Genomic DNA, 14,954 nt, shown 5'->3' with positions numbered 1-14,954 from the left:
ACTACCATTTATACAAAGCACACGTAGGACAATGTGAGTTGGAGCCACAGTTTTACTGGGAAACAGCGTAGCTTGTATGGATGGTCTGAAAAGAAGTGAACGACGCTTTTTGTCCCAGGAATCGGGAGGGAAAACAACAGCAAAGCTCGGCAGAAAATATAGGAATAAAGAAGAAAATAGAAGTGATAGGGAGGGAAGGGAAAGAAAACAAATGGAATAGGAGGCAGCAAAGAAGATTAAAATTAATAAAACCAAGAGGCTCAAAAGGGCAGTAAAATAGATGTAGCAGGCCTAATGAAAGTAAGATGAAACAAAATTAACAAAGTAGGGATTGTACTACATCTACAGAAATGAAAGCGGATCAGAATATCAGGGGCGTCCCTCGCCCAACTTCAGTGCTTGTAGGTTTAAAAGTCCCAACAACAAAGCATGAGGGTGACCTGTGAGAGTATAAATTGTAATCATGTACACTGTCAAGCTTAACCCAAGAGGACTTTCTAAAACTCTGGCAAAGGAAGCTTTGGGGAAGATAAGGTTGTTACCAAATAGAAAACCTTATGAATGAATGACCTTCCAATACATTTGCAGACCCTTCTTAGACACTCTAAGAACATGTAGTTCTACTCTGTGTGAACGTTCCAGGCTATATGGAAAAGGGCCATGGCCTGATCCTAACATCAAAACGGGACAAAACACAAAAAAAGCCACAGAACAATATAACCCCTAACCATAATCAAAACTAAATGAAGTACTAGGAAGTCATATTTAGCAGTATACCCAGGGATCTGAGTATAGTTCAATTTTGTGTAAAGGGCCTATTACTGTGAGTCTATTTTAAGAGGACCCACACATTTCAGTGCATTGAAGAAGTCAGCGTGTGTTCAGGGGTCCGTGTGTGCATCCAGGCATGTGTGTGCTAGAAGGGTGTGCTTTCCAGTGCCAGGGCTCGTGTGGAAGGAAGAGTTCTTTGGGGAGTGTTTAAGAATATTTAGCATCTGTGAATGGCTGTGTGTGTGTTTTACAGGGAACCGGACCCAGAGGCATTCTACCTCCAAGCTATATCCTCAGTCCCTTTTTTATTTTTGTTTAGAAACAGGGACTCGCTGGTTTGCTGAAGGTGGTGTTGAACCTGCGATCCTTCTCTCTCTTACAGCTGTGCTCCACCATGCCCAGATGTTGTTTTTTTTTAAGACAGTGGCCAGGGCCCATCCTACCTAGTTGGAACCTCAGAGGTGAGACGTGAGTGCTTATTTTTAAAGCTTTCCATCTGCTTCTGTTGCACATGCCTTCTTAAGAACATTTGTGAAGAAACACCTTCGCAGAATCATGGCAGCGGCCCTTGGGATTTGTAGCTCGAATTTTCTGCTCCAAGGTTTGTGTGAATTTTTGGCATTTGCCACAGTAAGAAAATGTTACCTTTTAATGAGAACAATTGTTTTTCTTTTTAAATTATCATATCGTGCCAGGCGTGATGGCTCACACTTGTAATTCTAGTACTTAGGAGGCAGAGACAAGAGAATCGCAGGCTTGAGGCAGGCCTGAGCAACGTAATAAGGACGTCCTAACTTAATAAAGACCCTGTTTCAAAGTAAGATATGGCTGAGGGTGCAGCTCAGAGGTAGAAAGCCCCTGATTTCAATTTCCAGCACCACGCAAAAAATTAGTGTTTGCAGCATTTTTGAGGTATAGTTAACATATAATAAAATGCATAAAATAGATAGTACTTTGATAGTTTGACCCGGGTCTGTATTTGTGTAACCATCACCACAATAAAGATAACAGATATACCCATCACCTGAAGCTTTCTTAGTGCTCCCTGGTCATCCCTTCCTCTTTCAGCCCCAGCCAACCACTGATATGTTTTCTGCCAATGTAGACTAGTTTGCATCTCTTAGGATCTTACACAAATGGAATTAAAACTGTTGGGCAAGTGACCGTCAGCAACTGAAACGCTTGGGAGTCGCTCAAGCAAAAGTCGCTTTTGCTGATGTTTGCTCAGCAAAGCAAAAAGAGTAAGAAGAAGAGAGGAGGGAGGGGAGGAACGGGAAGGGGAGAAGAGAAGAAGAAGAGGAGGAGGGGGAGGAAGGGGAAGAAAAGAAGGAGAAGAAGAAGAGGAAGAGGAAGAAGAGGAGGAGGAAGGGGAAGGGGAAGAAGTGAAGAAGAAGAGGAGAAGGAGGGGGAGGAAGGGGAAGGGGGAGAAGAAGAGGAAGAGGAGGAGGAGGAGGGGGAAGAAGTGAAGAAGAAGAGGAGGAGGGGGAGGAGGAGAAAGGGGAAGAGAAGAAGAGGAGGAGGGCGACGATGGCGACGACGATGACGTGGTAGTAGTTGTTTTACTTCTGCAGGAGGGTGTGCAGCTGACAAAAGATCTGATGAGCAAGTACATGGAGAAGGGAATCGCCCGGTTTTCATCCCTGCCATGATCTCATGATCTTGCCTCTTGCCCTGATTGCCGGGAGCTTGGGTCTACAGCTCTGTGCAATTGGCTTTTTTTCTTTTTCTTTTTCTTTTTTAGCTACACCCCCCCCAGCCCTATTTTGTATTCTTTATTTCGAAACAGGGTCTCACTGAGTTCTGAGGCTGGCCGAGAACCTGCGATCCTCCTGTCTCAGCCTCCCAAGTACTGGGGTTCCAAGTGCGCGCCACCATGCAGGGCTCCGTGGGCTACATTCCAAGACAGGAATTCCGAAACAAAGTTTGGCAAGGAAACAAAGCTCAAAATACAGCTCTGCGGTGATTGGCTGGCCTCTACAACAGGCAAGAGTTTTGAAACAGTTGAAGATTCTGAAAGATTCTGGTCAGCCAAAGATTACGTGAGCTAGGCAGGCTGGTGTCTGGCAACCTGTGCGGCAGGAAAGACTTTATACTTCTTACATACCGTGTGTACATTTTTATCTAGTTTATTGCACTCAGTTCACCTCTTCTGAGATTGAGCCGTGTCCGTAGTTCCTTTCTTTTCCCGGCTAAGTAATGTCCTGTATGGCCGAACCCTGGGGCTCAGCTGCCGGTGGACACAGAGGCCACTCCCAGTCTTACTGTTATTACAGCTGCTGAGAGCGTCAGTGTCCAGCCTCCGCGTGGGCAGCCCACGAGTCCATTCTGGACAGGTTTCTACAGCATTACTTCCATGTCTCTTGGTAAATACCTGCGAGTGGAAGAACTGGTCATGAGACAGAGGTCTATGGAGCTTCTTAGAAAGCTGTTAAGGAGTGTTTAAATGTGTATTTCTCTGACAACTAATGAAGCTGAGAATCTTTTTATAGGCCAATTTGCCATTCCGATGTCTTCCTCAATAACTGTTCAAAAGTTTTGCACATTATCATTGGGTTGTTTCACTTCTTATTACTGAATCTTGAGAATTATTTTTACATTTTTGGGATAAAAATCTTATATCAGATAAATTATAAATGATTAAAAAATATTATCTCCCAATCTGTGGTTTGTTTCTCAGTTCTCAACAGTTATCTCACACAGACTAAATCATTTCAATTCTGATAAAATCCATTTTTTTAGTTTTTCTTTGATATATTATGCTTTTGATATTTTATGTCTAAGAAATGTTTGCCTACGTCACCATCACGGATTTTTCTCTTATGTTGTTTTCTTGGAAATTTTGCAGTTGCAGTTATACAGTAGGCCTCATTCCATTTGAGTTGATATTTGCACAGGGTGTGAGTGTGAATTACACTTCTTTTTGTTCCAGTCTAGAGGTGTCCTCCCTCAGCCCCCACCCCCACCTAATATGCCGTGAATGCACAGGAGCAGCCCGCAGCTCAGGACCCTCCCGCCAGCCAGTTCCCATCGAGGGGGCTTCTCTGGGGGGCAGCAGTGCTTCAGCTGAACCGGGCCTTTCTTCTCTGTGTCATCATCTTCCTTCGCACGTTCAGGTCGCTATCTCTCTTACGAGGCTTATTGCGCTCAGCATGCACATAAATTCTCCTGGCAAGAACCTTGCCCTGTTGTTTCCAGCAATGCCAAGGGCACGCTGGATGAACTGTGGCAGTGCCCAGTCTTGCCGTGGTGATGTTGGTGGTGCTCTCTCTTGAATGGCGCCCGTTCCCTTGATGCTGCTGCCTTATAGATTCATATGTAAGCGGCCAAAGGAACAACTCCATGTTTTTCTTTTCTTTCTCTCTTTCTTCCTTTTTTTAAATTGTGGTACTGAGAATAGAACCTATTTTATTTTTTATTTGGAAACAGGGTCTCGCTGAGTTGTTGATTCTGGCTTTGAACAAGCAATCCTCCTGTCGCGGCCTCCCAAGCGCAGGGATTCCAAGCCTGTGTCCCCGCACCCAGCTAAACTCCATGTTTTCTGAAGGCCTGGTGAGCCATGGGCGGGGGGCCTCTCCCGTCCCTTTTGTCACTCGGGTAGGTTAGTGGAAGATGTCGGCTGCCCCAAAGGTTGGCGTCATCTTCAACACAAGCTGATGAAAGCCTCTCCATTCTCTACTGATTCGCCTGTGCAACGTTTATGCCCTCGGCCGCACGTAGAGCGGGTTGTGATTACCGTAGTTATTTAATGCTGGCTTCAAGATCAGGTACAATTAGCCCTTCAACTTTTTACTTTTCTTCCAAAGAAGTGCCTAAACTACTTAGGCCCTTTCTCTTTTTCTTTTTGGTACTGAGGATTCTGTTGTCTGGTTTTGATTTGGTTTTTGCTGTTGTTTTTGTGGTACTAGGATTGAGCCCAGGAACAGTCTACCTCTGAGATACACCTGTGGTCTTATTTTTTGTTTGTTTGTTTTGTTTCAAAGCAGGGTCGGTCTCTCTAGGTTGCTGAGGTTGGTCTTGAACCTACGATTCTCCTGTATCAGTCTCCCAAATACTGGGATTACAGGCGTGCACCACCACACCCAGCTGGACTGGTGACTGAACCCAGAGCATCCTGTCTTTGAACTACACCCCCAGTCCTTTTTAATTTTTTTTATTTTATTTTAGAATAGGGTCCACTAAGTTGCTGAGCCTGTTTTTGACCCTGCAACCCTAGCCTCCCAAGTGCTGGGACTGCGGGTGTGTGGCACCACGCTGCCTTACTCAGTCCTTTTCCTATTTCCATAGCAATTTTTTTAATCTGCTTATCAATTTTTTGTGGAGAGGTACTGGGGATTGAACCTAGGGACCGTCTACCTTTGGGTATATGCCCAGCCCTGTTTTGTTTGTTTGTTTGTTTGTTTGTTTGTTTATTATGGAATCCAGGGGCATTCTGCCTCCGAGCTACATTCCCAAACCTATTTACTTTTTATACATTATTTTGAAACAGGGTCTCACTGAGTTGCAAAGGGCCTCACTAAGTTGGTGAGGCTGGCTTTGACCTGCGCAATCCTCCTGTCTCAGCCTCCCAAATGCTGGGATTACAAGCATGCGCCACCACGCCCGGCTATTTTTCTTTTTTCTTTTTTGAAACAAGGTTTCACCAAGTTGCTGAGGTTGCCTTTGATTGCAGAATCCTCCTGTCTTGGCCTCCCCAGTCCTGGGATTCCAAGCATAGGCCGCCATGCCCAACTGCTTATCAATCTCCACACAAAAGCCTGCTTTCCTTTTGGTTGGTATTGCTACAGAGATGTGCGTCAGTCTGGGGAGAAGCAGCGTCTTGACGATCTTGAGTCTCCGATGGATGAACGCTGTCTCTCCCTTCATTTAATGCACCTTCTGCTTCTCTCTACAGCGTTTGTTCAGGGCTTCCACACCTTACACATCTCTGGTTGGATTTGTCTCTAAAGATTGCCTATTCCTGATGCCATTTGAAAAGCTATGCTTTTATTTAGCTTTCCAAATTGCCAATTGATGGAAACATTGGCTCTTGTAGCTTTTTAACAGATCCCTGGGTTTTGTTTACAGATGCCCATGCTGTTTATTTTTTATTTCTCTGTACAACCTGGACTCCTCGGGTTTCCCCCAGGCCCAATGGGACTGTACACGACCGCTCATGAAAACCCAACGGCGGGCGTGAGAGCGACCTCCTTGCCTGGTGTGGTCTGCGGGAGAGTATTCAGTATTTCACCACTAAAGAATCATGTTAGCTGGACTTTTTTCATAGCTGCTTCTATCAGACTAAGGAAATTTCTTTCTATTCCTAGTTTGCTAAGTATATTTAATCAAGAATGGATGTTTATGCTTTTTCTCTGCTCTGAGGTGGTCATTAAATTGACTTCTTAGTTTTTCTTTAATATGGTGACATTGGTTTTTTATTTTTTATTTATTTATTTATTTATTTTTGGTGGTACTGGGGTTCCTGGAAGCCCTCCTTCCTCCGGGCTACACTCCCAGACCTATTTTATATTTTTGAAACAGGGTCTCTTACGCCAGCACGGCTGGCTTCGAACCTGCGCGATCCTCCTGTCTCCGCCTCCCAAGCGCGGGGATTACAAGCGTGCACCACCACGCCCGGCGTGACATTGGTTTTTTAAAATGTGAAGCAAGGCATGATGGAGCACACCTGTAATCCAGGGCTTGGGAATCTCAGACAAGAGGATTTTAGGTTCCTGGCCAGCCTTACCAACTTCATGAGGCTCTCCGCAACTTAATGAGGCTCTGTGCCAAAATAAAAAAGAAAATAGGGCTGGAGGTATAGCTAAGAAGTAGAATGCCTTGGGGTCCAATCCCCAATACCACACAAAAAAATGTTAAGCCAACTTTGTATTCCTGGGACACCTTTAAATGACTAACATGTACTGTTACATACTGTTGGATATGAATTGCTGGGCTTTTCTTTGGAATTTTATCATCCGTGGTATTCTGGTCTTCAGGGATATTGGTCTGTGGCTTTCCTGTCCTGACTTTGTCAGGGATAAAATGAGTAGAGATGCTATTTTTCCTCTTTAGTTTTCAGGACAAGTTTGTTTAGAGTTGATGTTAGTGTTTTTCTAAATGTTTGGTAGAATTCACCAGTGAAGCCATTTGGCCTGGGTTTTCTTTATGGGAAAATAGCGCACTACAAATTAAAATTCTAAAGGATATCAGTTATTTATGTAATTTTGTGGTGGGAATAAGCTTGGTAATTTTCTCTCATGAAATTTATCTATTTCATCTAATTTATCTTTTTACTATCTATGATTCTCTGGGATACCAACTCTCCTATTCCCTAATTGGTGATCTCTCTCTCTCTCTCCCCTCCCCTCCCCTCCCCTCCCCTCCCTCCTCCCCTTACCAGTCTAGAGAGAAGTTTATTGATTTTATTATTCTCTAAGAACCACTACTCTCACCAAGTTTTTCCTAATACTTTCTGAGTTATATTCAATGATTTCTTCTTGAATCTTAATTATTTCTTTTTTCTGGTTAATTGATGTTTCAGTTGCTGGTTTTTCTAGTTCTTTCTTTCTTTCTGTCTGTGCTGGGGATTAAACCCAGGAGCATTCACCTCTGAGCTACACCTCAAGTCTATTATATTTTTTATTTGAAGGGTCTCACTAAGTTGTGAGGCTATTCTCAAACATGTGATCCTCCTATCTCAGTCTCCCAAGTACTGGGGTTACAGGTGTGTGCCATCACGTCTGGCAGATTTTTCTAGTTTTTAAGGTGCTGGCTGATATTGTTTTTGAGACATATTTATAATTTCTGTTATGCTGTATTTTTATTTTCACTCATTTCAAAGACCTTGACCCGTGGGTTATTTAGAAGTTGGCTGTTTAGTTGCAAAATACTAAAGACGTTTACAGAGACATTTCTGGTTTTGACTTCTAATTGAGTTTCATTTTTTTAATTAGGTCTTCTAAATTTTATTGAAACCTGTTCTGTGGATCAGAATACGACCTGTATTTTAAATGTTCTGTGAAAACTTGAAAATACTGTGCGTTTCTTACCTGCTAATATCAAAGAGGCCAGGCCTGCAGCTGTGCTGTTCCTGTCTCGTATCCCTCTCGACCTCCGCTGAGTCGCGGCTCACAGAGGCGCTGAAGCCCTCTCGACCACGACCTGCGGGGCCCGTTTCTCTCCACGTTTTTACTCCCTGTGCTCTGCACCCTGTGCTGAGAGGAGTCAGCAGGCGTGTTGGTTTCCTTTATTATCATGAAGTGACCTATCTCCTAATGGTCTCTGTTCTGAGATCTGCTGCCCGGTGTCAGGGCCTCCTCGACTTCCTTCCGATGAGTGGCCGTAGTACCGTTTACCTTCCTAGTCCCCGCAGGCGTCTGCGTTCCCAAGGCCCCATAGCAAGCACAGCCTCAGTGCTGAGCTGTCCTCTGCGGGGCTCGGCCGTCTGCGCTGATCATGATTACTGACGATGCCTGGTTGAAATCTGTCCTTTGCCTCCTTTTTTCTGTCTGCACCATTCGTTTCTCTTCCCTTTTTCTTGCTTTCATACTAATCCATTGTGCTCCATGATTCCATTTTAGTTCCTTTTTGACTTTTTAGCAATGACCTTTTGTTTGTTCATTTAGCAGGGGCTGGGGCTGTGGTCTACACCTTCCCTTATCGCCTCTGAGCAGTGTTCACTCCTACTCGTGATGTGGATGGGCCTGGCAGAGATGCCCTGCCCCTCCGCCAGCCCTGTGTTATTGATGTCCGAGGCCTGGCGGTTGTCTATTAAAGATCACGCGTTATTATTTTTACATCAATGTCAGTTTTTGTCTTTAGCGTTTATTTTTGTGGTTCTGGGGATTCAACCATGAACTTTCTATCTCCAAGCTACACCCCTAGACCTATTTTATTTTTTTTTACTTTGAAACAGAGTCTTGCCAGGCACGGTGGTGCACACTTGTTATCCCAGTGCTTGGGAGGCTGAGACAAGAGGATCGTACAGGTTCAAAGCCAGCCTCAGCTACTCAGTGAGACCCTGTTTTCAAATAAAAATATTTTTAAAAATAGGTCTGGAAGTATAACTCAGAGGTAGAAAGCCTCTGGCTTCCGACCCCAGTACTACCAAAAAAAACAAACAAAAAACCAAAAAAACCCCCAAAACAGTCTTGCCGAGTTGCTCAAACTGGCCTTGATCCTGCGATCCTCCTGTCTCAGCCTTCCGAGTACTGGGATTACAGGTGTGTGCCACTATGCCCCACTCAATTAGCTCCTAAAGACATTTAAATAATAAGGAAAAAATCTCTCCGATGTCTGCCCCCAAGCTGCCATTTCCAGGCCTTTCTTTCCTTTGTCTGCATCCAGCGCCATGAGCCTTTGGCCTGCATCCGACGCCATGAGCTATCGTTTTCCTTTGGCCTGAAGGGCTTTCTCTCCCCGACCTTGGGTAGTGTACATCTTCTGGTAATGAGTCATTTCTACTTGGTCCAGAGAGTCTTCATTTTGCCTCCATTTGGGACATGTTGTGGGCAACTGTATTTTCGCGTGATGGCGGAGCTGTGCCTTTCAGCACCCCGCCTCCTCTGAGAAGCCGCTGCCCCGCCCTCGGCCCGTGTCTGGCGCAGGCGAGCGGCGACCGCGTGCTGAGCGACGCTTTGCCGCGCTGAGCGTGCCGTCCTGTTGCTCGTGCTCCTCGTGCTTGGGCGCCGCTCACACCTTAGCTCTGCGGGTGCGTGGGTCTCGTGGGATTTGCCGGATTGGACTCCCTCTTCTTCCGCTCTGCGTCTGTGTGCTCATTTCTCCCCCTCCTCCAGGAGTCCGGACCACACATCTGTGTGGCTGGCTGGCTGTCCTCTCCCCGAGGCCTTCGCCTGGCGTTCCATCCTGGGCGGCCTCTGTCTCTTCTTCTGCCTTTCTGTTTCTGTCCCACCAAGGCCGTCCTGCTCGGCCCCCTCTCTCGTCCTGTGCGGGCGTGGCTCCGGCCCCCTGGTGTGTGAGTGTGACAGTGGGCAGTTCTCCCCGAGGAGCAGCACGCTGCGGTCAGTGCGGTAGTGGAGGACACCCTGCGGTCCTGGGTTCCTGTCCCGCGTGACCATCCCTCTGCCCTCTCTCCTGTGAACTCCAGCCTCCTTGGTCCCCCTGGACCCCCACTCGGGGTTCTGCTGCACCCTGCCTTGGCTCCCGCTCTGACCCGCCTGCTGTGAGGTCCTCTGGGTTCCTGTGCTCCTTTGGGGGAGGGGTGAGTGAGTAGGGGGCAGATGGAGTGCGTGGAGAGCCGGGCGCCTGGGGTGGTGGCAGGAATCTGTCCAAGACCTGGGCACCAGGCAGGCGGGCTACAACCAAGGGCGGTCCCGGTTCTGCTCAGCATGTGCACGGCCATATCTAAAGTGTGGCCACGTTACTCAGAGGAAAGAAGCTTTACTTTCTTACGGTTTCAGGCTCAGTCCCTGTGAGGCCAGGGACTGCGGGTCTCAGGGCAGGGCGGAGGGAGGCGGAGACTGCGTTCTCCAATTACAGGGGGGGAAGCCAGAGACTGAGCAGGGGAGGAAGAACCACATATGTAATTCCTGAGGCTGCGCCCCCACTGGCCACCATTATAATGGATTTATCTACAGCTGGGGTTACATCCCTCAAGACTCCATTATATCAACCTAAACACCAATGTATGAGCCTTTCAAGGGACTAGTCTAACATCCCAGAGTGGCTCACCCACCTGTCCGTGGTGTCCATCTCCAGGGGCCCCAGAGTGCTCCAAGATGTATGACCAGAGTCCTGTGAGGCAGGCCTCTGTCAGCCGCCTGCTGCCTGCCCCATAGACAGGCAGCTTCCTGTTGGTCCGTCCAGCTTCTCGGCTCTCTCCTTTCCTCTGCCGGGGCTGTGGCAGTGGAGGGCGTAACGCTGCTCCCCGTGGCAGAGGCTCTGCCCGTGTGCACCCCTCAGCAGGGGACTGCCGTCAGCCCCCCTCGGGCCGTGTCTGGCACTTGTGCTGTGCTGGGCGCCTCCCCAGCTGCAAGCTCAGCCCCCGTCACCTCTGCGTCTGCTCCGTTCCAGGTATCAGCAACGCAGAAGCGCGGCAGCCGGGAAAGGCGCCCAACTTCAGCGTCAACTGGACGGTGGGCGACTCCACCATCGAGGTCATCAACGCCACGACGGGGAAGGATGAGCTGGGCCGAGCGTCGCGCCTGTGTAAGCACGCGTTGTACTGTCGCTGGATGCGTGTGCACGGCAAGGTACTGAGGTGCCCTCCCCGGCCGTGCGCCGGCTCACCTCCCCACAGCCTGTCCGTCTCCACCCCTCCTGCTCCTCCTATGTTGTTCATTACCATACCATCGTGCACAACGCCCTGAAGAGGCCATGTCAAAGCCTTTCTGTTCCCCCTGGTTGTTTTTAGTTTGAGAGTGGAGCCCTGGCTCTGCAACTCTTAAAGCCGACTTAGAGGCAATATCCTCCTTCTCTGCCGCAGAATCTGAGGCCCACTGCCCCCAGGGCCACTGTGGGAGTGTCAGCTTCCTGTGGCTGGGACAAAAGTAGCTGAGATGAACCAACCTAAAGGAGGGAAGGTGTCAGAGGTGTCAGCCCATGGTCACGTGGCCCTGTTGCTTTAGGCTGTGGTAAGCACCATGGGTCAAAGCTGCTCACCCCCTTGCAGCCAGGAAGCCGAGGTAAGGGGAGGAGGGCGCAGGGCCCAGGCCCTCAGAGGAGCACTCCCAGCGGCCTCATTTCCTTCAATGAGGAGCCGCCTCCCAAAGCTGCACCGCCCTCTAGTGTCAGCTGGGGGCCAAGCCTTAACACATGGGCTTTTGGGGGACATTTAAGATCCAAACCATCCCATCCCACCCTGACCCCAAAGTCTCATGCCATCTCACAAGGCAAAATAGATCTGTTTCATCTCGAAGCATCCCCCAAATCCTAACAGTCCCAGCACTGCTCTAAAATCTCCTCTGAGACTCAAAGGGACCCTTATCTGTGAGCTCCTATAAAATCCAAACACAAGCTGTATGTATCCAGTGTACAGGGTGGGGGATACACGGAGCATACTTTTAAAGGGATAACACCAAAGCAAGACCAAAACCCAGCGGGGCAAAAAATGTGGGGCTACACACCTGTGTAGCTCTGTGTCTGGCATCTGGGCACCTGGGCGTGAGGCCTGAGCTCCAAAGGGCTTGGGCTGCTCCGCTCCAGAGTCTTGCCTCTGCAGCCCCACGGCCTTGTCTTGGGCTGGCTGTGTCTGCCCGTGGCCTCTCCCGGTAGACGGTCCACGCTCCTGGCATCTGACTTCCTAGGGTGTCCCCTGTGGTCTTGGTTTCAATCCTATAGACGCACACACCACCCTCCCAAGGGCTGCTTGCTAAGACTGCCGCACGCGGCCTGGCCTCCCGCCTTTCTCATCTCGGTAGAAGCCTCCGTGTGAGGTCATCCCGCAGGCCTGCAAAGCCAGTATCATAGATGACACCTAGATCTGCCACAGTCTTAAGTAGCCACTGGGTCTACTTGGGCCATGGTGGTGGTAGCCTCTGAGTACTCAGGAAAACAAATCCTGGGGAGGGTAATAATTCCCTGGGCATCCCTGTGTGAGCAGAATGCTGGCACCTCTTCTCAAATAAAAGTCTTCAAGCCCGTGATGGGTGGGCCTCGCCATCCTGAGAGACCGCCGAGGCATCTTTCCTCTTTGTCTGATGCAAGCACTTAGCTTCTTTTTAATGGTGTGGCTCTCCTTAGCAAACACGGCCCCTTGGCTGTACCTCTCAACATGCTTCTTTTCTGCCAGAACCACAAGTGTTTCAAATGTGCTCTGTTCTGCTTTATGTTCCCAGCTCTCTCTGTAAATTGGGATAAGAGCAGCCAGCAATACCCTTGTCGCCACCAGAATGCCAGCGTTCCCTTCAAATTTTCTTTGCCAGATTAATTAGTTTATCACCTTTAAATTCAGCCTCATGGCTGGGCATGGTGGCGCACGCTTGTAATCCCCGCGCTTGGGAGGCGGAGACAGGAGGATCGCACAGGTTCGAAGCCAGCCTTTCTGGCTTAAGAGACCCTGTTTCCAAATAAAAGTATAAAAAAAATAGGTGTCTGGGAGTGTAGCCCAGAGGTAGAAGGGTTTTCAGGAACCCCAATATCACCACCACCAAAAAAAAAAAAAAAAATCAGCCTCACAGAAAGTCCCAGACATGGACAAAATGTAGACAAGTTCTGTGCCAGAATTTAATACAATGGACTGTAGACCAATTCCAGGAGAGCCCTTGTTCCCATCTGAAACCTCATGGGCAGTTTCTAATGTCTTCAAACCTCATGGGCAGTCTGCATTCCTATCAGCATTCCACTTGTCTTTTCTTTTTTCTCTTTGAGTACTGCAGATGGAACTCAGGGACATTCTACCTCCAAGCTACACCCCAGCCCTATTTTTTGTTCTTTATTTTGAAACAGGGTCTCACTGAGTTGCAAAGGCCTCACTAAGTAGCTGAGGCTGTCCGGGAACCGCACTCCTCCTGTCTCAGCCTCCCGAGTGCTGGGATGACAAGCGCGCCCACCACGCCCGGCTAGCATTCTGCTTTTCTTAGCTCCCACCATAATTACCCATTAAGCTCTGCTTATAACATTTTTAACTTTTTTTAGTCTGCTTCTCCAAAATTCCCCAAAGTATTCCTGCAAATCAGTTTCACCGCAGTTAGCCCACTTCTAGTGCCAGTTTCTGTGGTAGTCTGCTGATAAAATGCTTGAGAAAACTCACCTGAAGGGGGAAAGCCCTGCTTGCTCCTGGTTCAGAGGATCTGGTCTCTGGTTGCTCGGGCCTGTTGCCATCGGCCTGTGCAGGGCAGAGCGTCAGGGCAGGAGAGCCTGGTGGGAACGCTGCTTGCTTCCTGTTAGCCAGGAAGCAGGAGGGAGAGGAGCGGTGCGGTCCCAGCCTCTGGAGGGCACCTCCTCCAGGAGGCCTTGCCTGACGTCCCCTCCGACTCCGGTAGCGCTGCGGGCTGGGGACCAAGCCTGCGAGTGACTCCTGACCTCCAGGGGCCTTGAGGACCAGACCAAGGGACGCGCGCTCCTCTAGCAGCCTTGCGGGGCTGTGAGGGGAGGCGGCGGCTGCCCTCCCTGTCTGTCTGTACATGTTGCTCTGCATTCAGCCAGCACTTCGTGAGGGCTTGGAAAATTGTTGTTTTAGCCGCAGGACCCTTTTTCCACCAAAATAAAACCTTTCATAGTCAGTCAATATATCATTAGTTTTTGTTGATTTTGTTTTGTTTTTGTTTGTTGCAGTGCTAGGGATTGAACCCAGGCACTCTACCTCCAAGCTACACCACCAGCCCCTCCCCCTTTTTGTGGCACTGTGGATGGAACCCAGGGGCATTGTACCTCCAAGCTATACCCCAGCCCTATTTTTTAGTCTATTTATTTATTTATTTATTTATTTATTGTGGTACTTGGGATGGAACCCAGAGGCTTTCTCCCTCCGGGCTACACTCCCAGACCTATTTTACACTTTATTTGGAAACAGGGTCTCACTAAGTTGCTGAGAGCTTTACTAAGTAATCGAGGCTGGCTTTGAACCCGTGCAGTCCTCTTCTCTCAGCCTCCCAAGTGCTGGAATACAAGCGTGCGCCACCATGCCTGACTTAGTCTTTTTTTTATTATTATTCTTTATTTTGAAACAGGGTCTCACTGAGCTGCAAAGGGCCTCGCTAAAGTAGCTGAGTTTGGCCATGAATTTTATCTTCCTGTCTTATCCTCCTAAGTACTGGGATTATAAGCGTGCGCCACCACACCCAGCTTAGTTTTTATTGATTTTAAGTCAGGTCTGTAGTTTTTTTGTATTAGGCCAGCACAGAACACTGAGACAGGAGCTTAGACAGAAACCGTCCTGTTCCCAAGGGCGGTGTGCGTGCCACGCCGTGTTGAGGCCCACACGCGCTGAGCCGGCGCGCCCAGGCCCCGCCGTGCGATGAGGTGTGCACACTTGCTTCCTGCTGCTTTAGTGGTGGCAAGCCTTCAAGATGAACTCTGAGAGGCCGGGCGTGGCGGCGCACGCTGTCATCCCAGCATTCGGGAGGCTGAGACAGGAGGATCTCGGTTCACAGACAGCCTCAGCTACTTAGTGAGACTCTTTGCAACTCAGTGAGACCTGGTTTCAAAATAAAGAATAAAAAATAGCGCAGGGGATGCAGCTTGGAGGTCAAATGCTCCTGGCTTCCATCCCTAGTACCACACACACAAAGAAAAGATGGGCTCTGAGC

The 14,954-nt window shown here is 48.6% G+C and overlaps 1 protein-coding gene across 2 annotated transcripts in view; it reads left to right on the top strand.

The window, feature by feature from the left end:
• Positions 1-14,954, top strand: part of ADARB1 (adenosine deaminase RNA specific B1) — a gene marked incomplete at both ends in the record, with an annotated part of 63,552 nt that overhangs the window by 48,182 nt on the left and 416 nt on the right. For both annotated transcript variants that reach the window (XM_080696207.1, XM_080696206.1), the window contains one exon: positions 10,787-10,958. In XM_080696207.1, coding sequence (XP_080552333.1) covers positions 10,787-10,958 — 172 coding nt within the window. The remainder of the gene's footprint in view (positions 1-10,786; positions 10,959-14,954) is intronic.

This window comes from Muscardinus avellanarius, assembly GCF_963383645.1.
Source record: "Muscardinus avellanarius genome assembly, chromosome: 5".
NCBI classification, from domain to species: domain Eukaryota; kingdom Metazoa; phylum Chordata; class Mammalia; order Rodentia; family Gliridae; genus Muscardinus; species Muscardinus avellanarius.
Note: the sequence above shows the minus strand (reverse complement) of the source record. Positions and strands in the feature narration are given on the sequence as shown.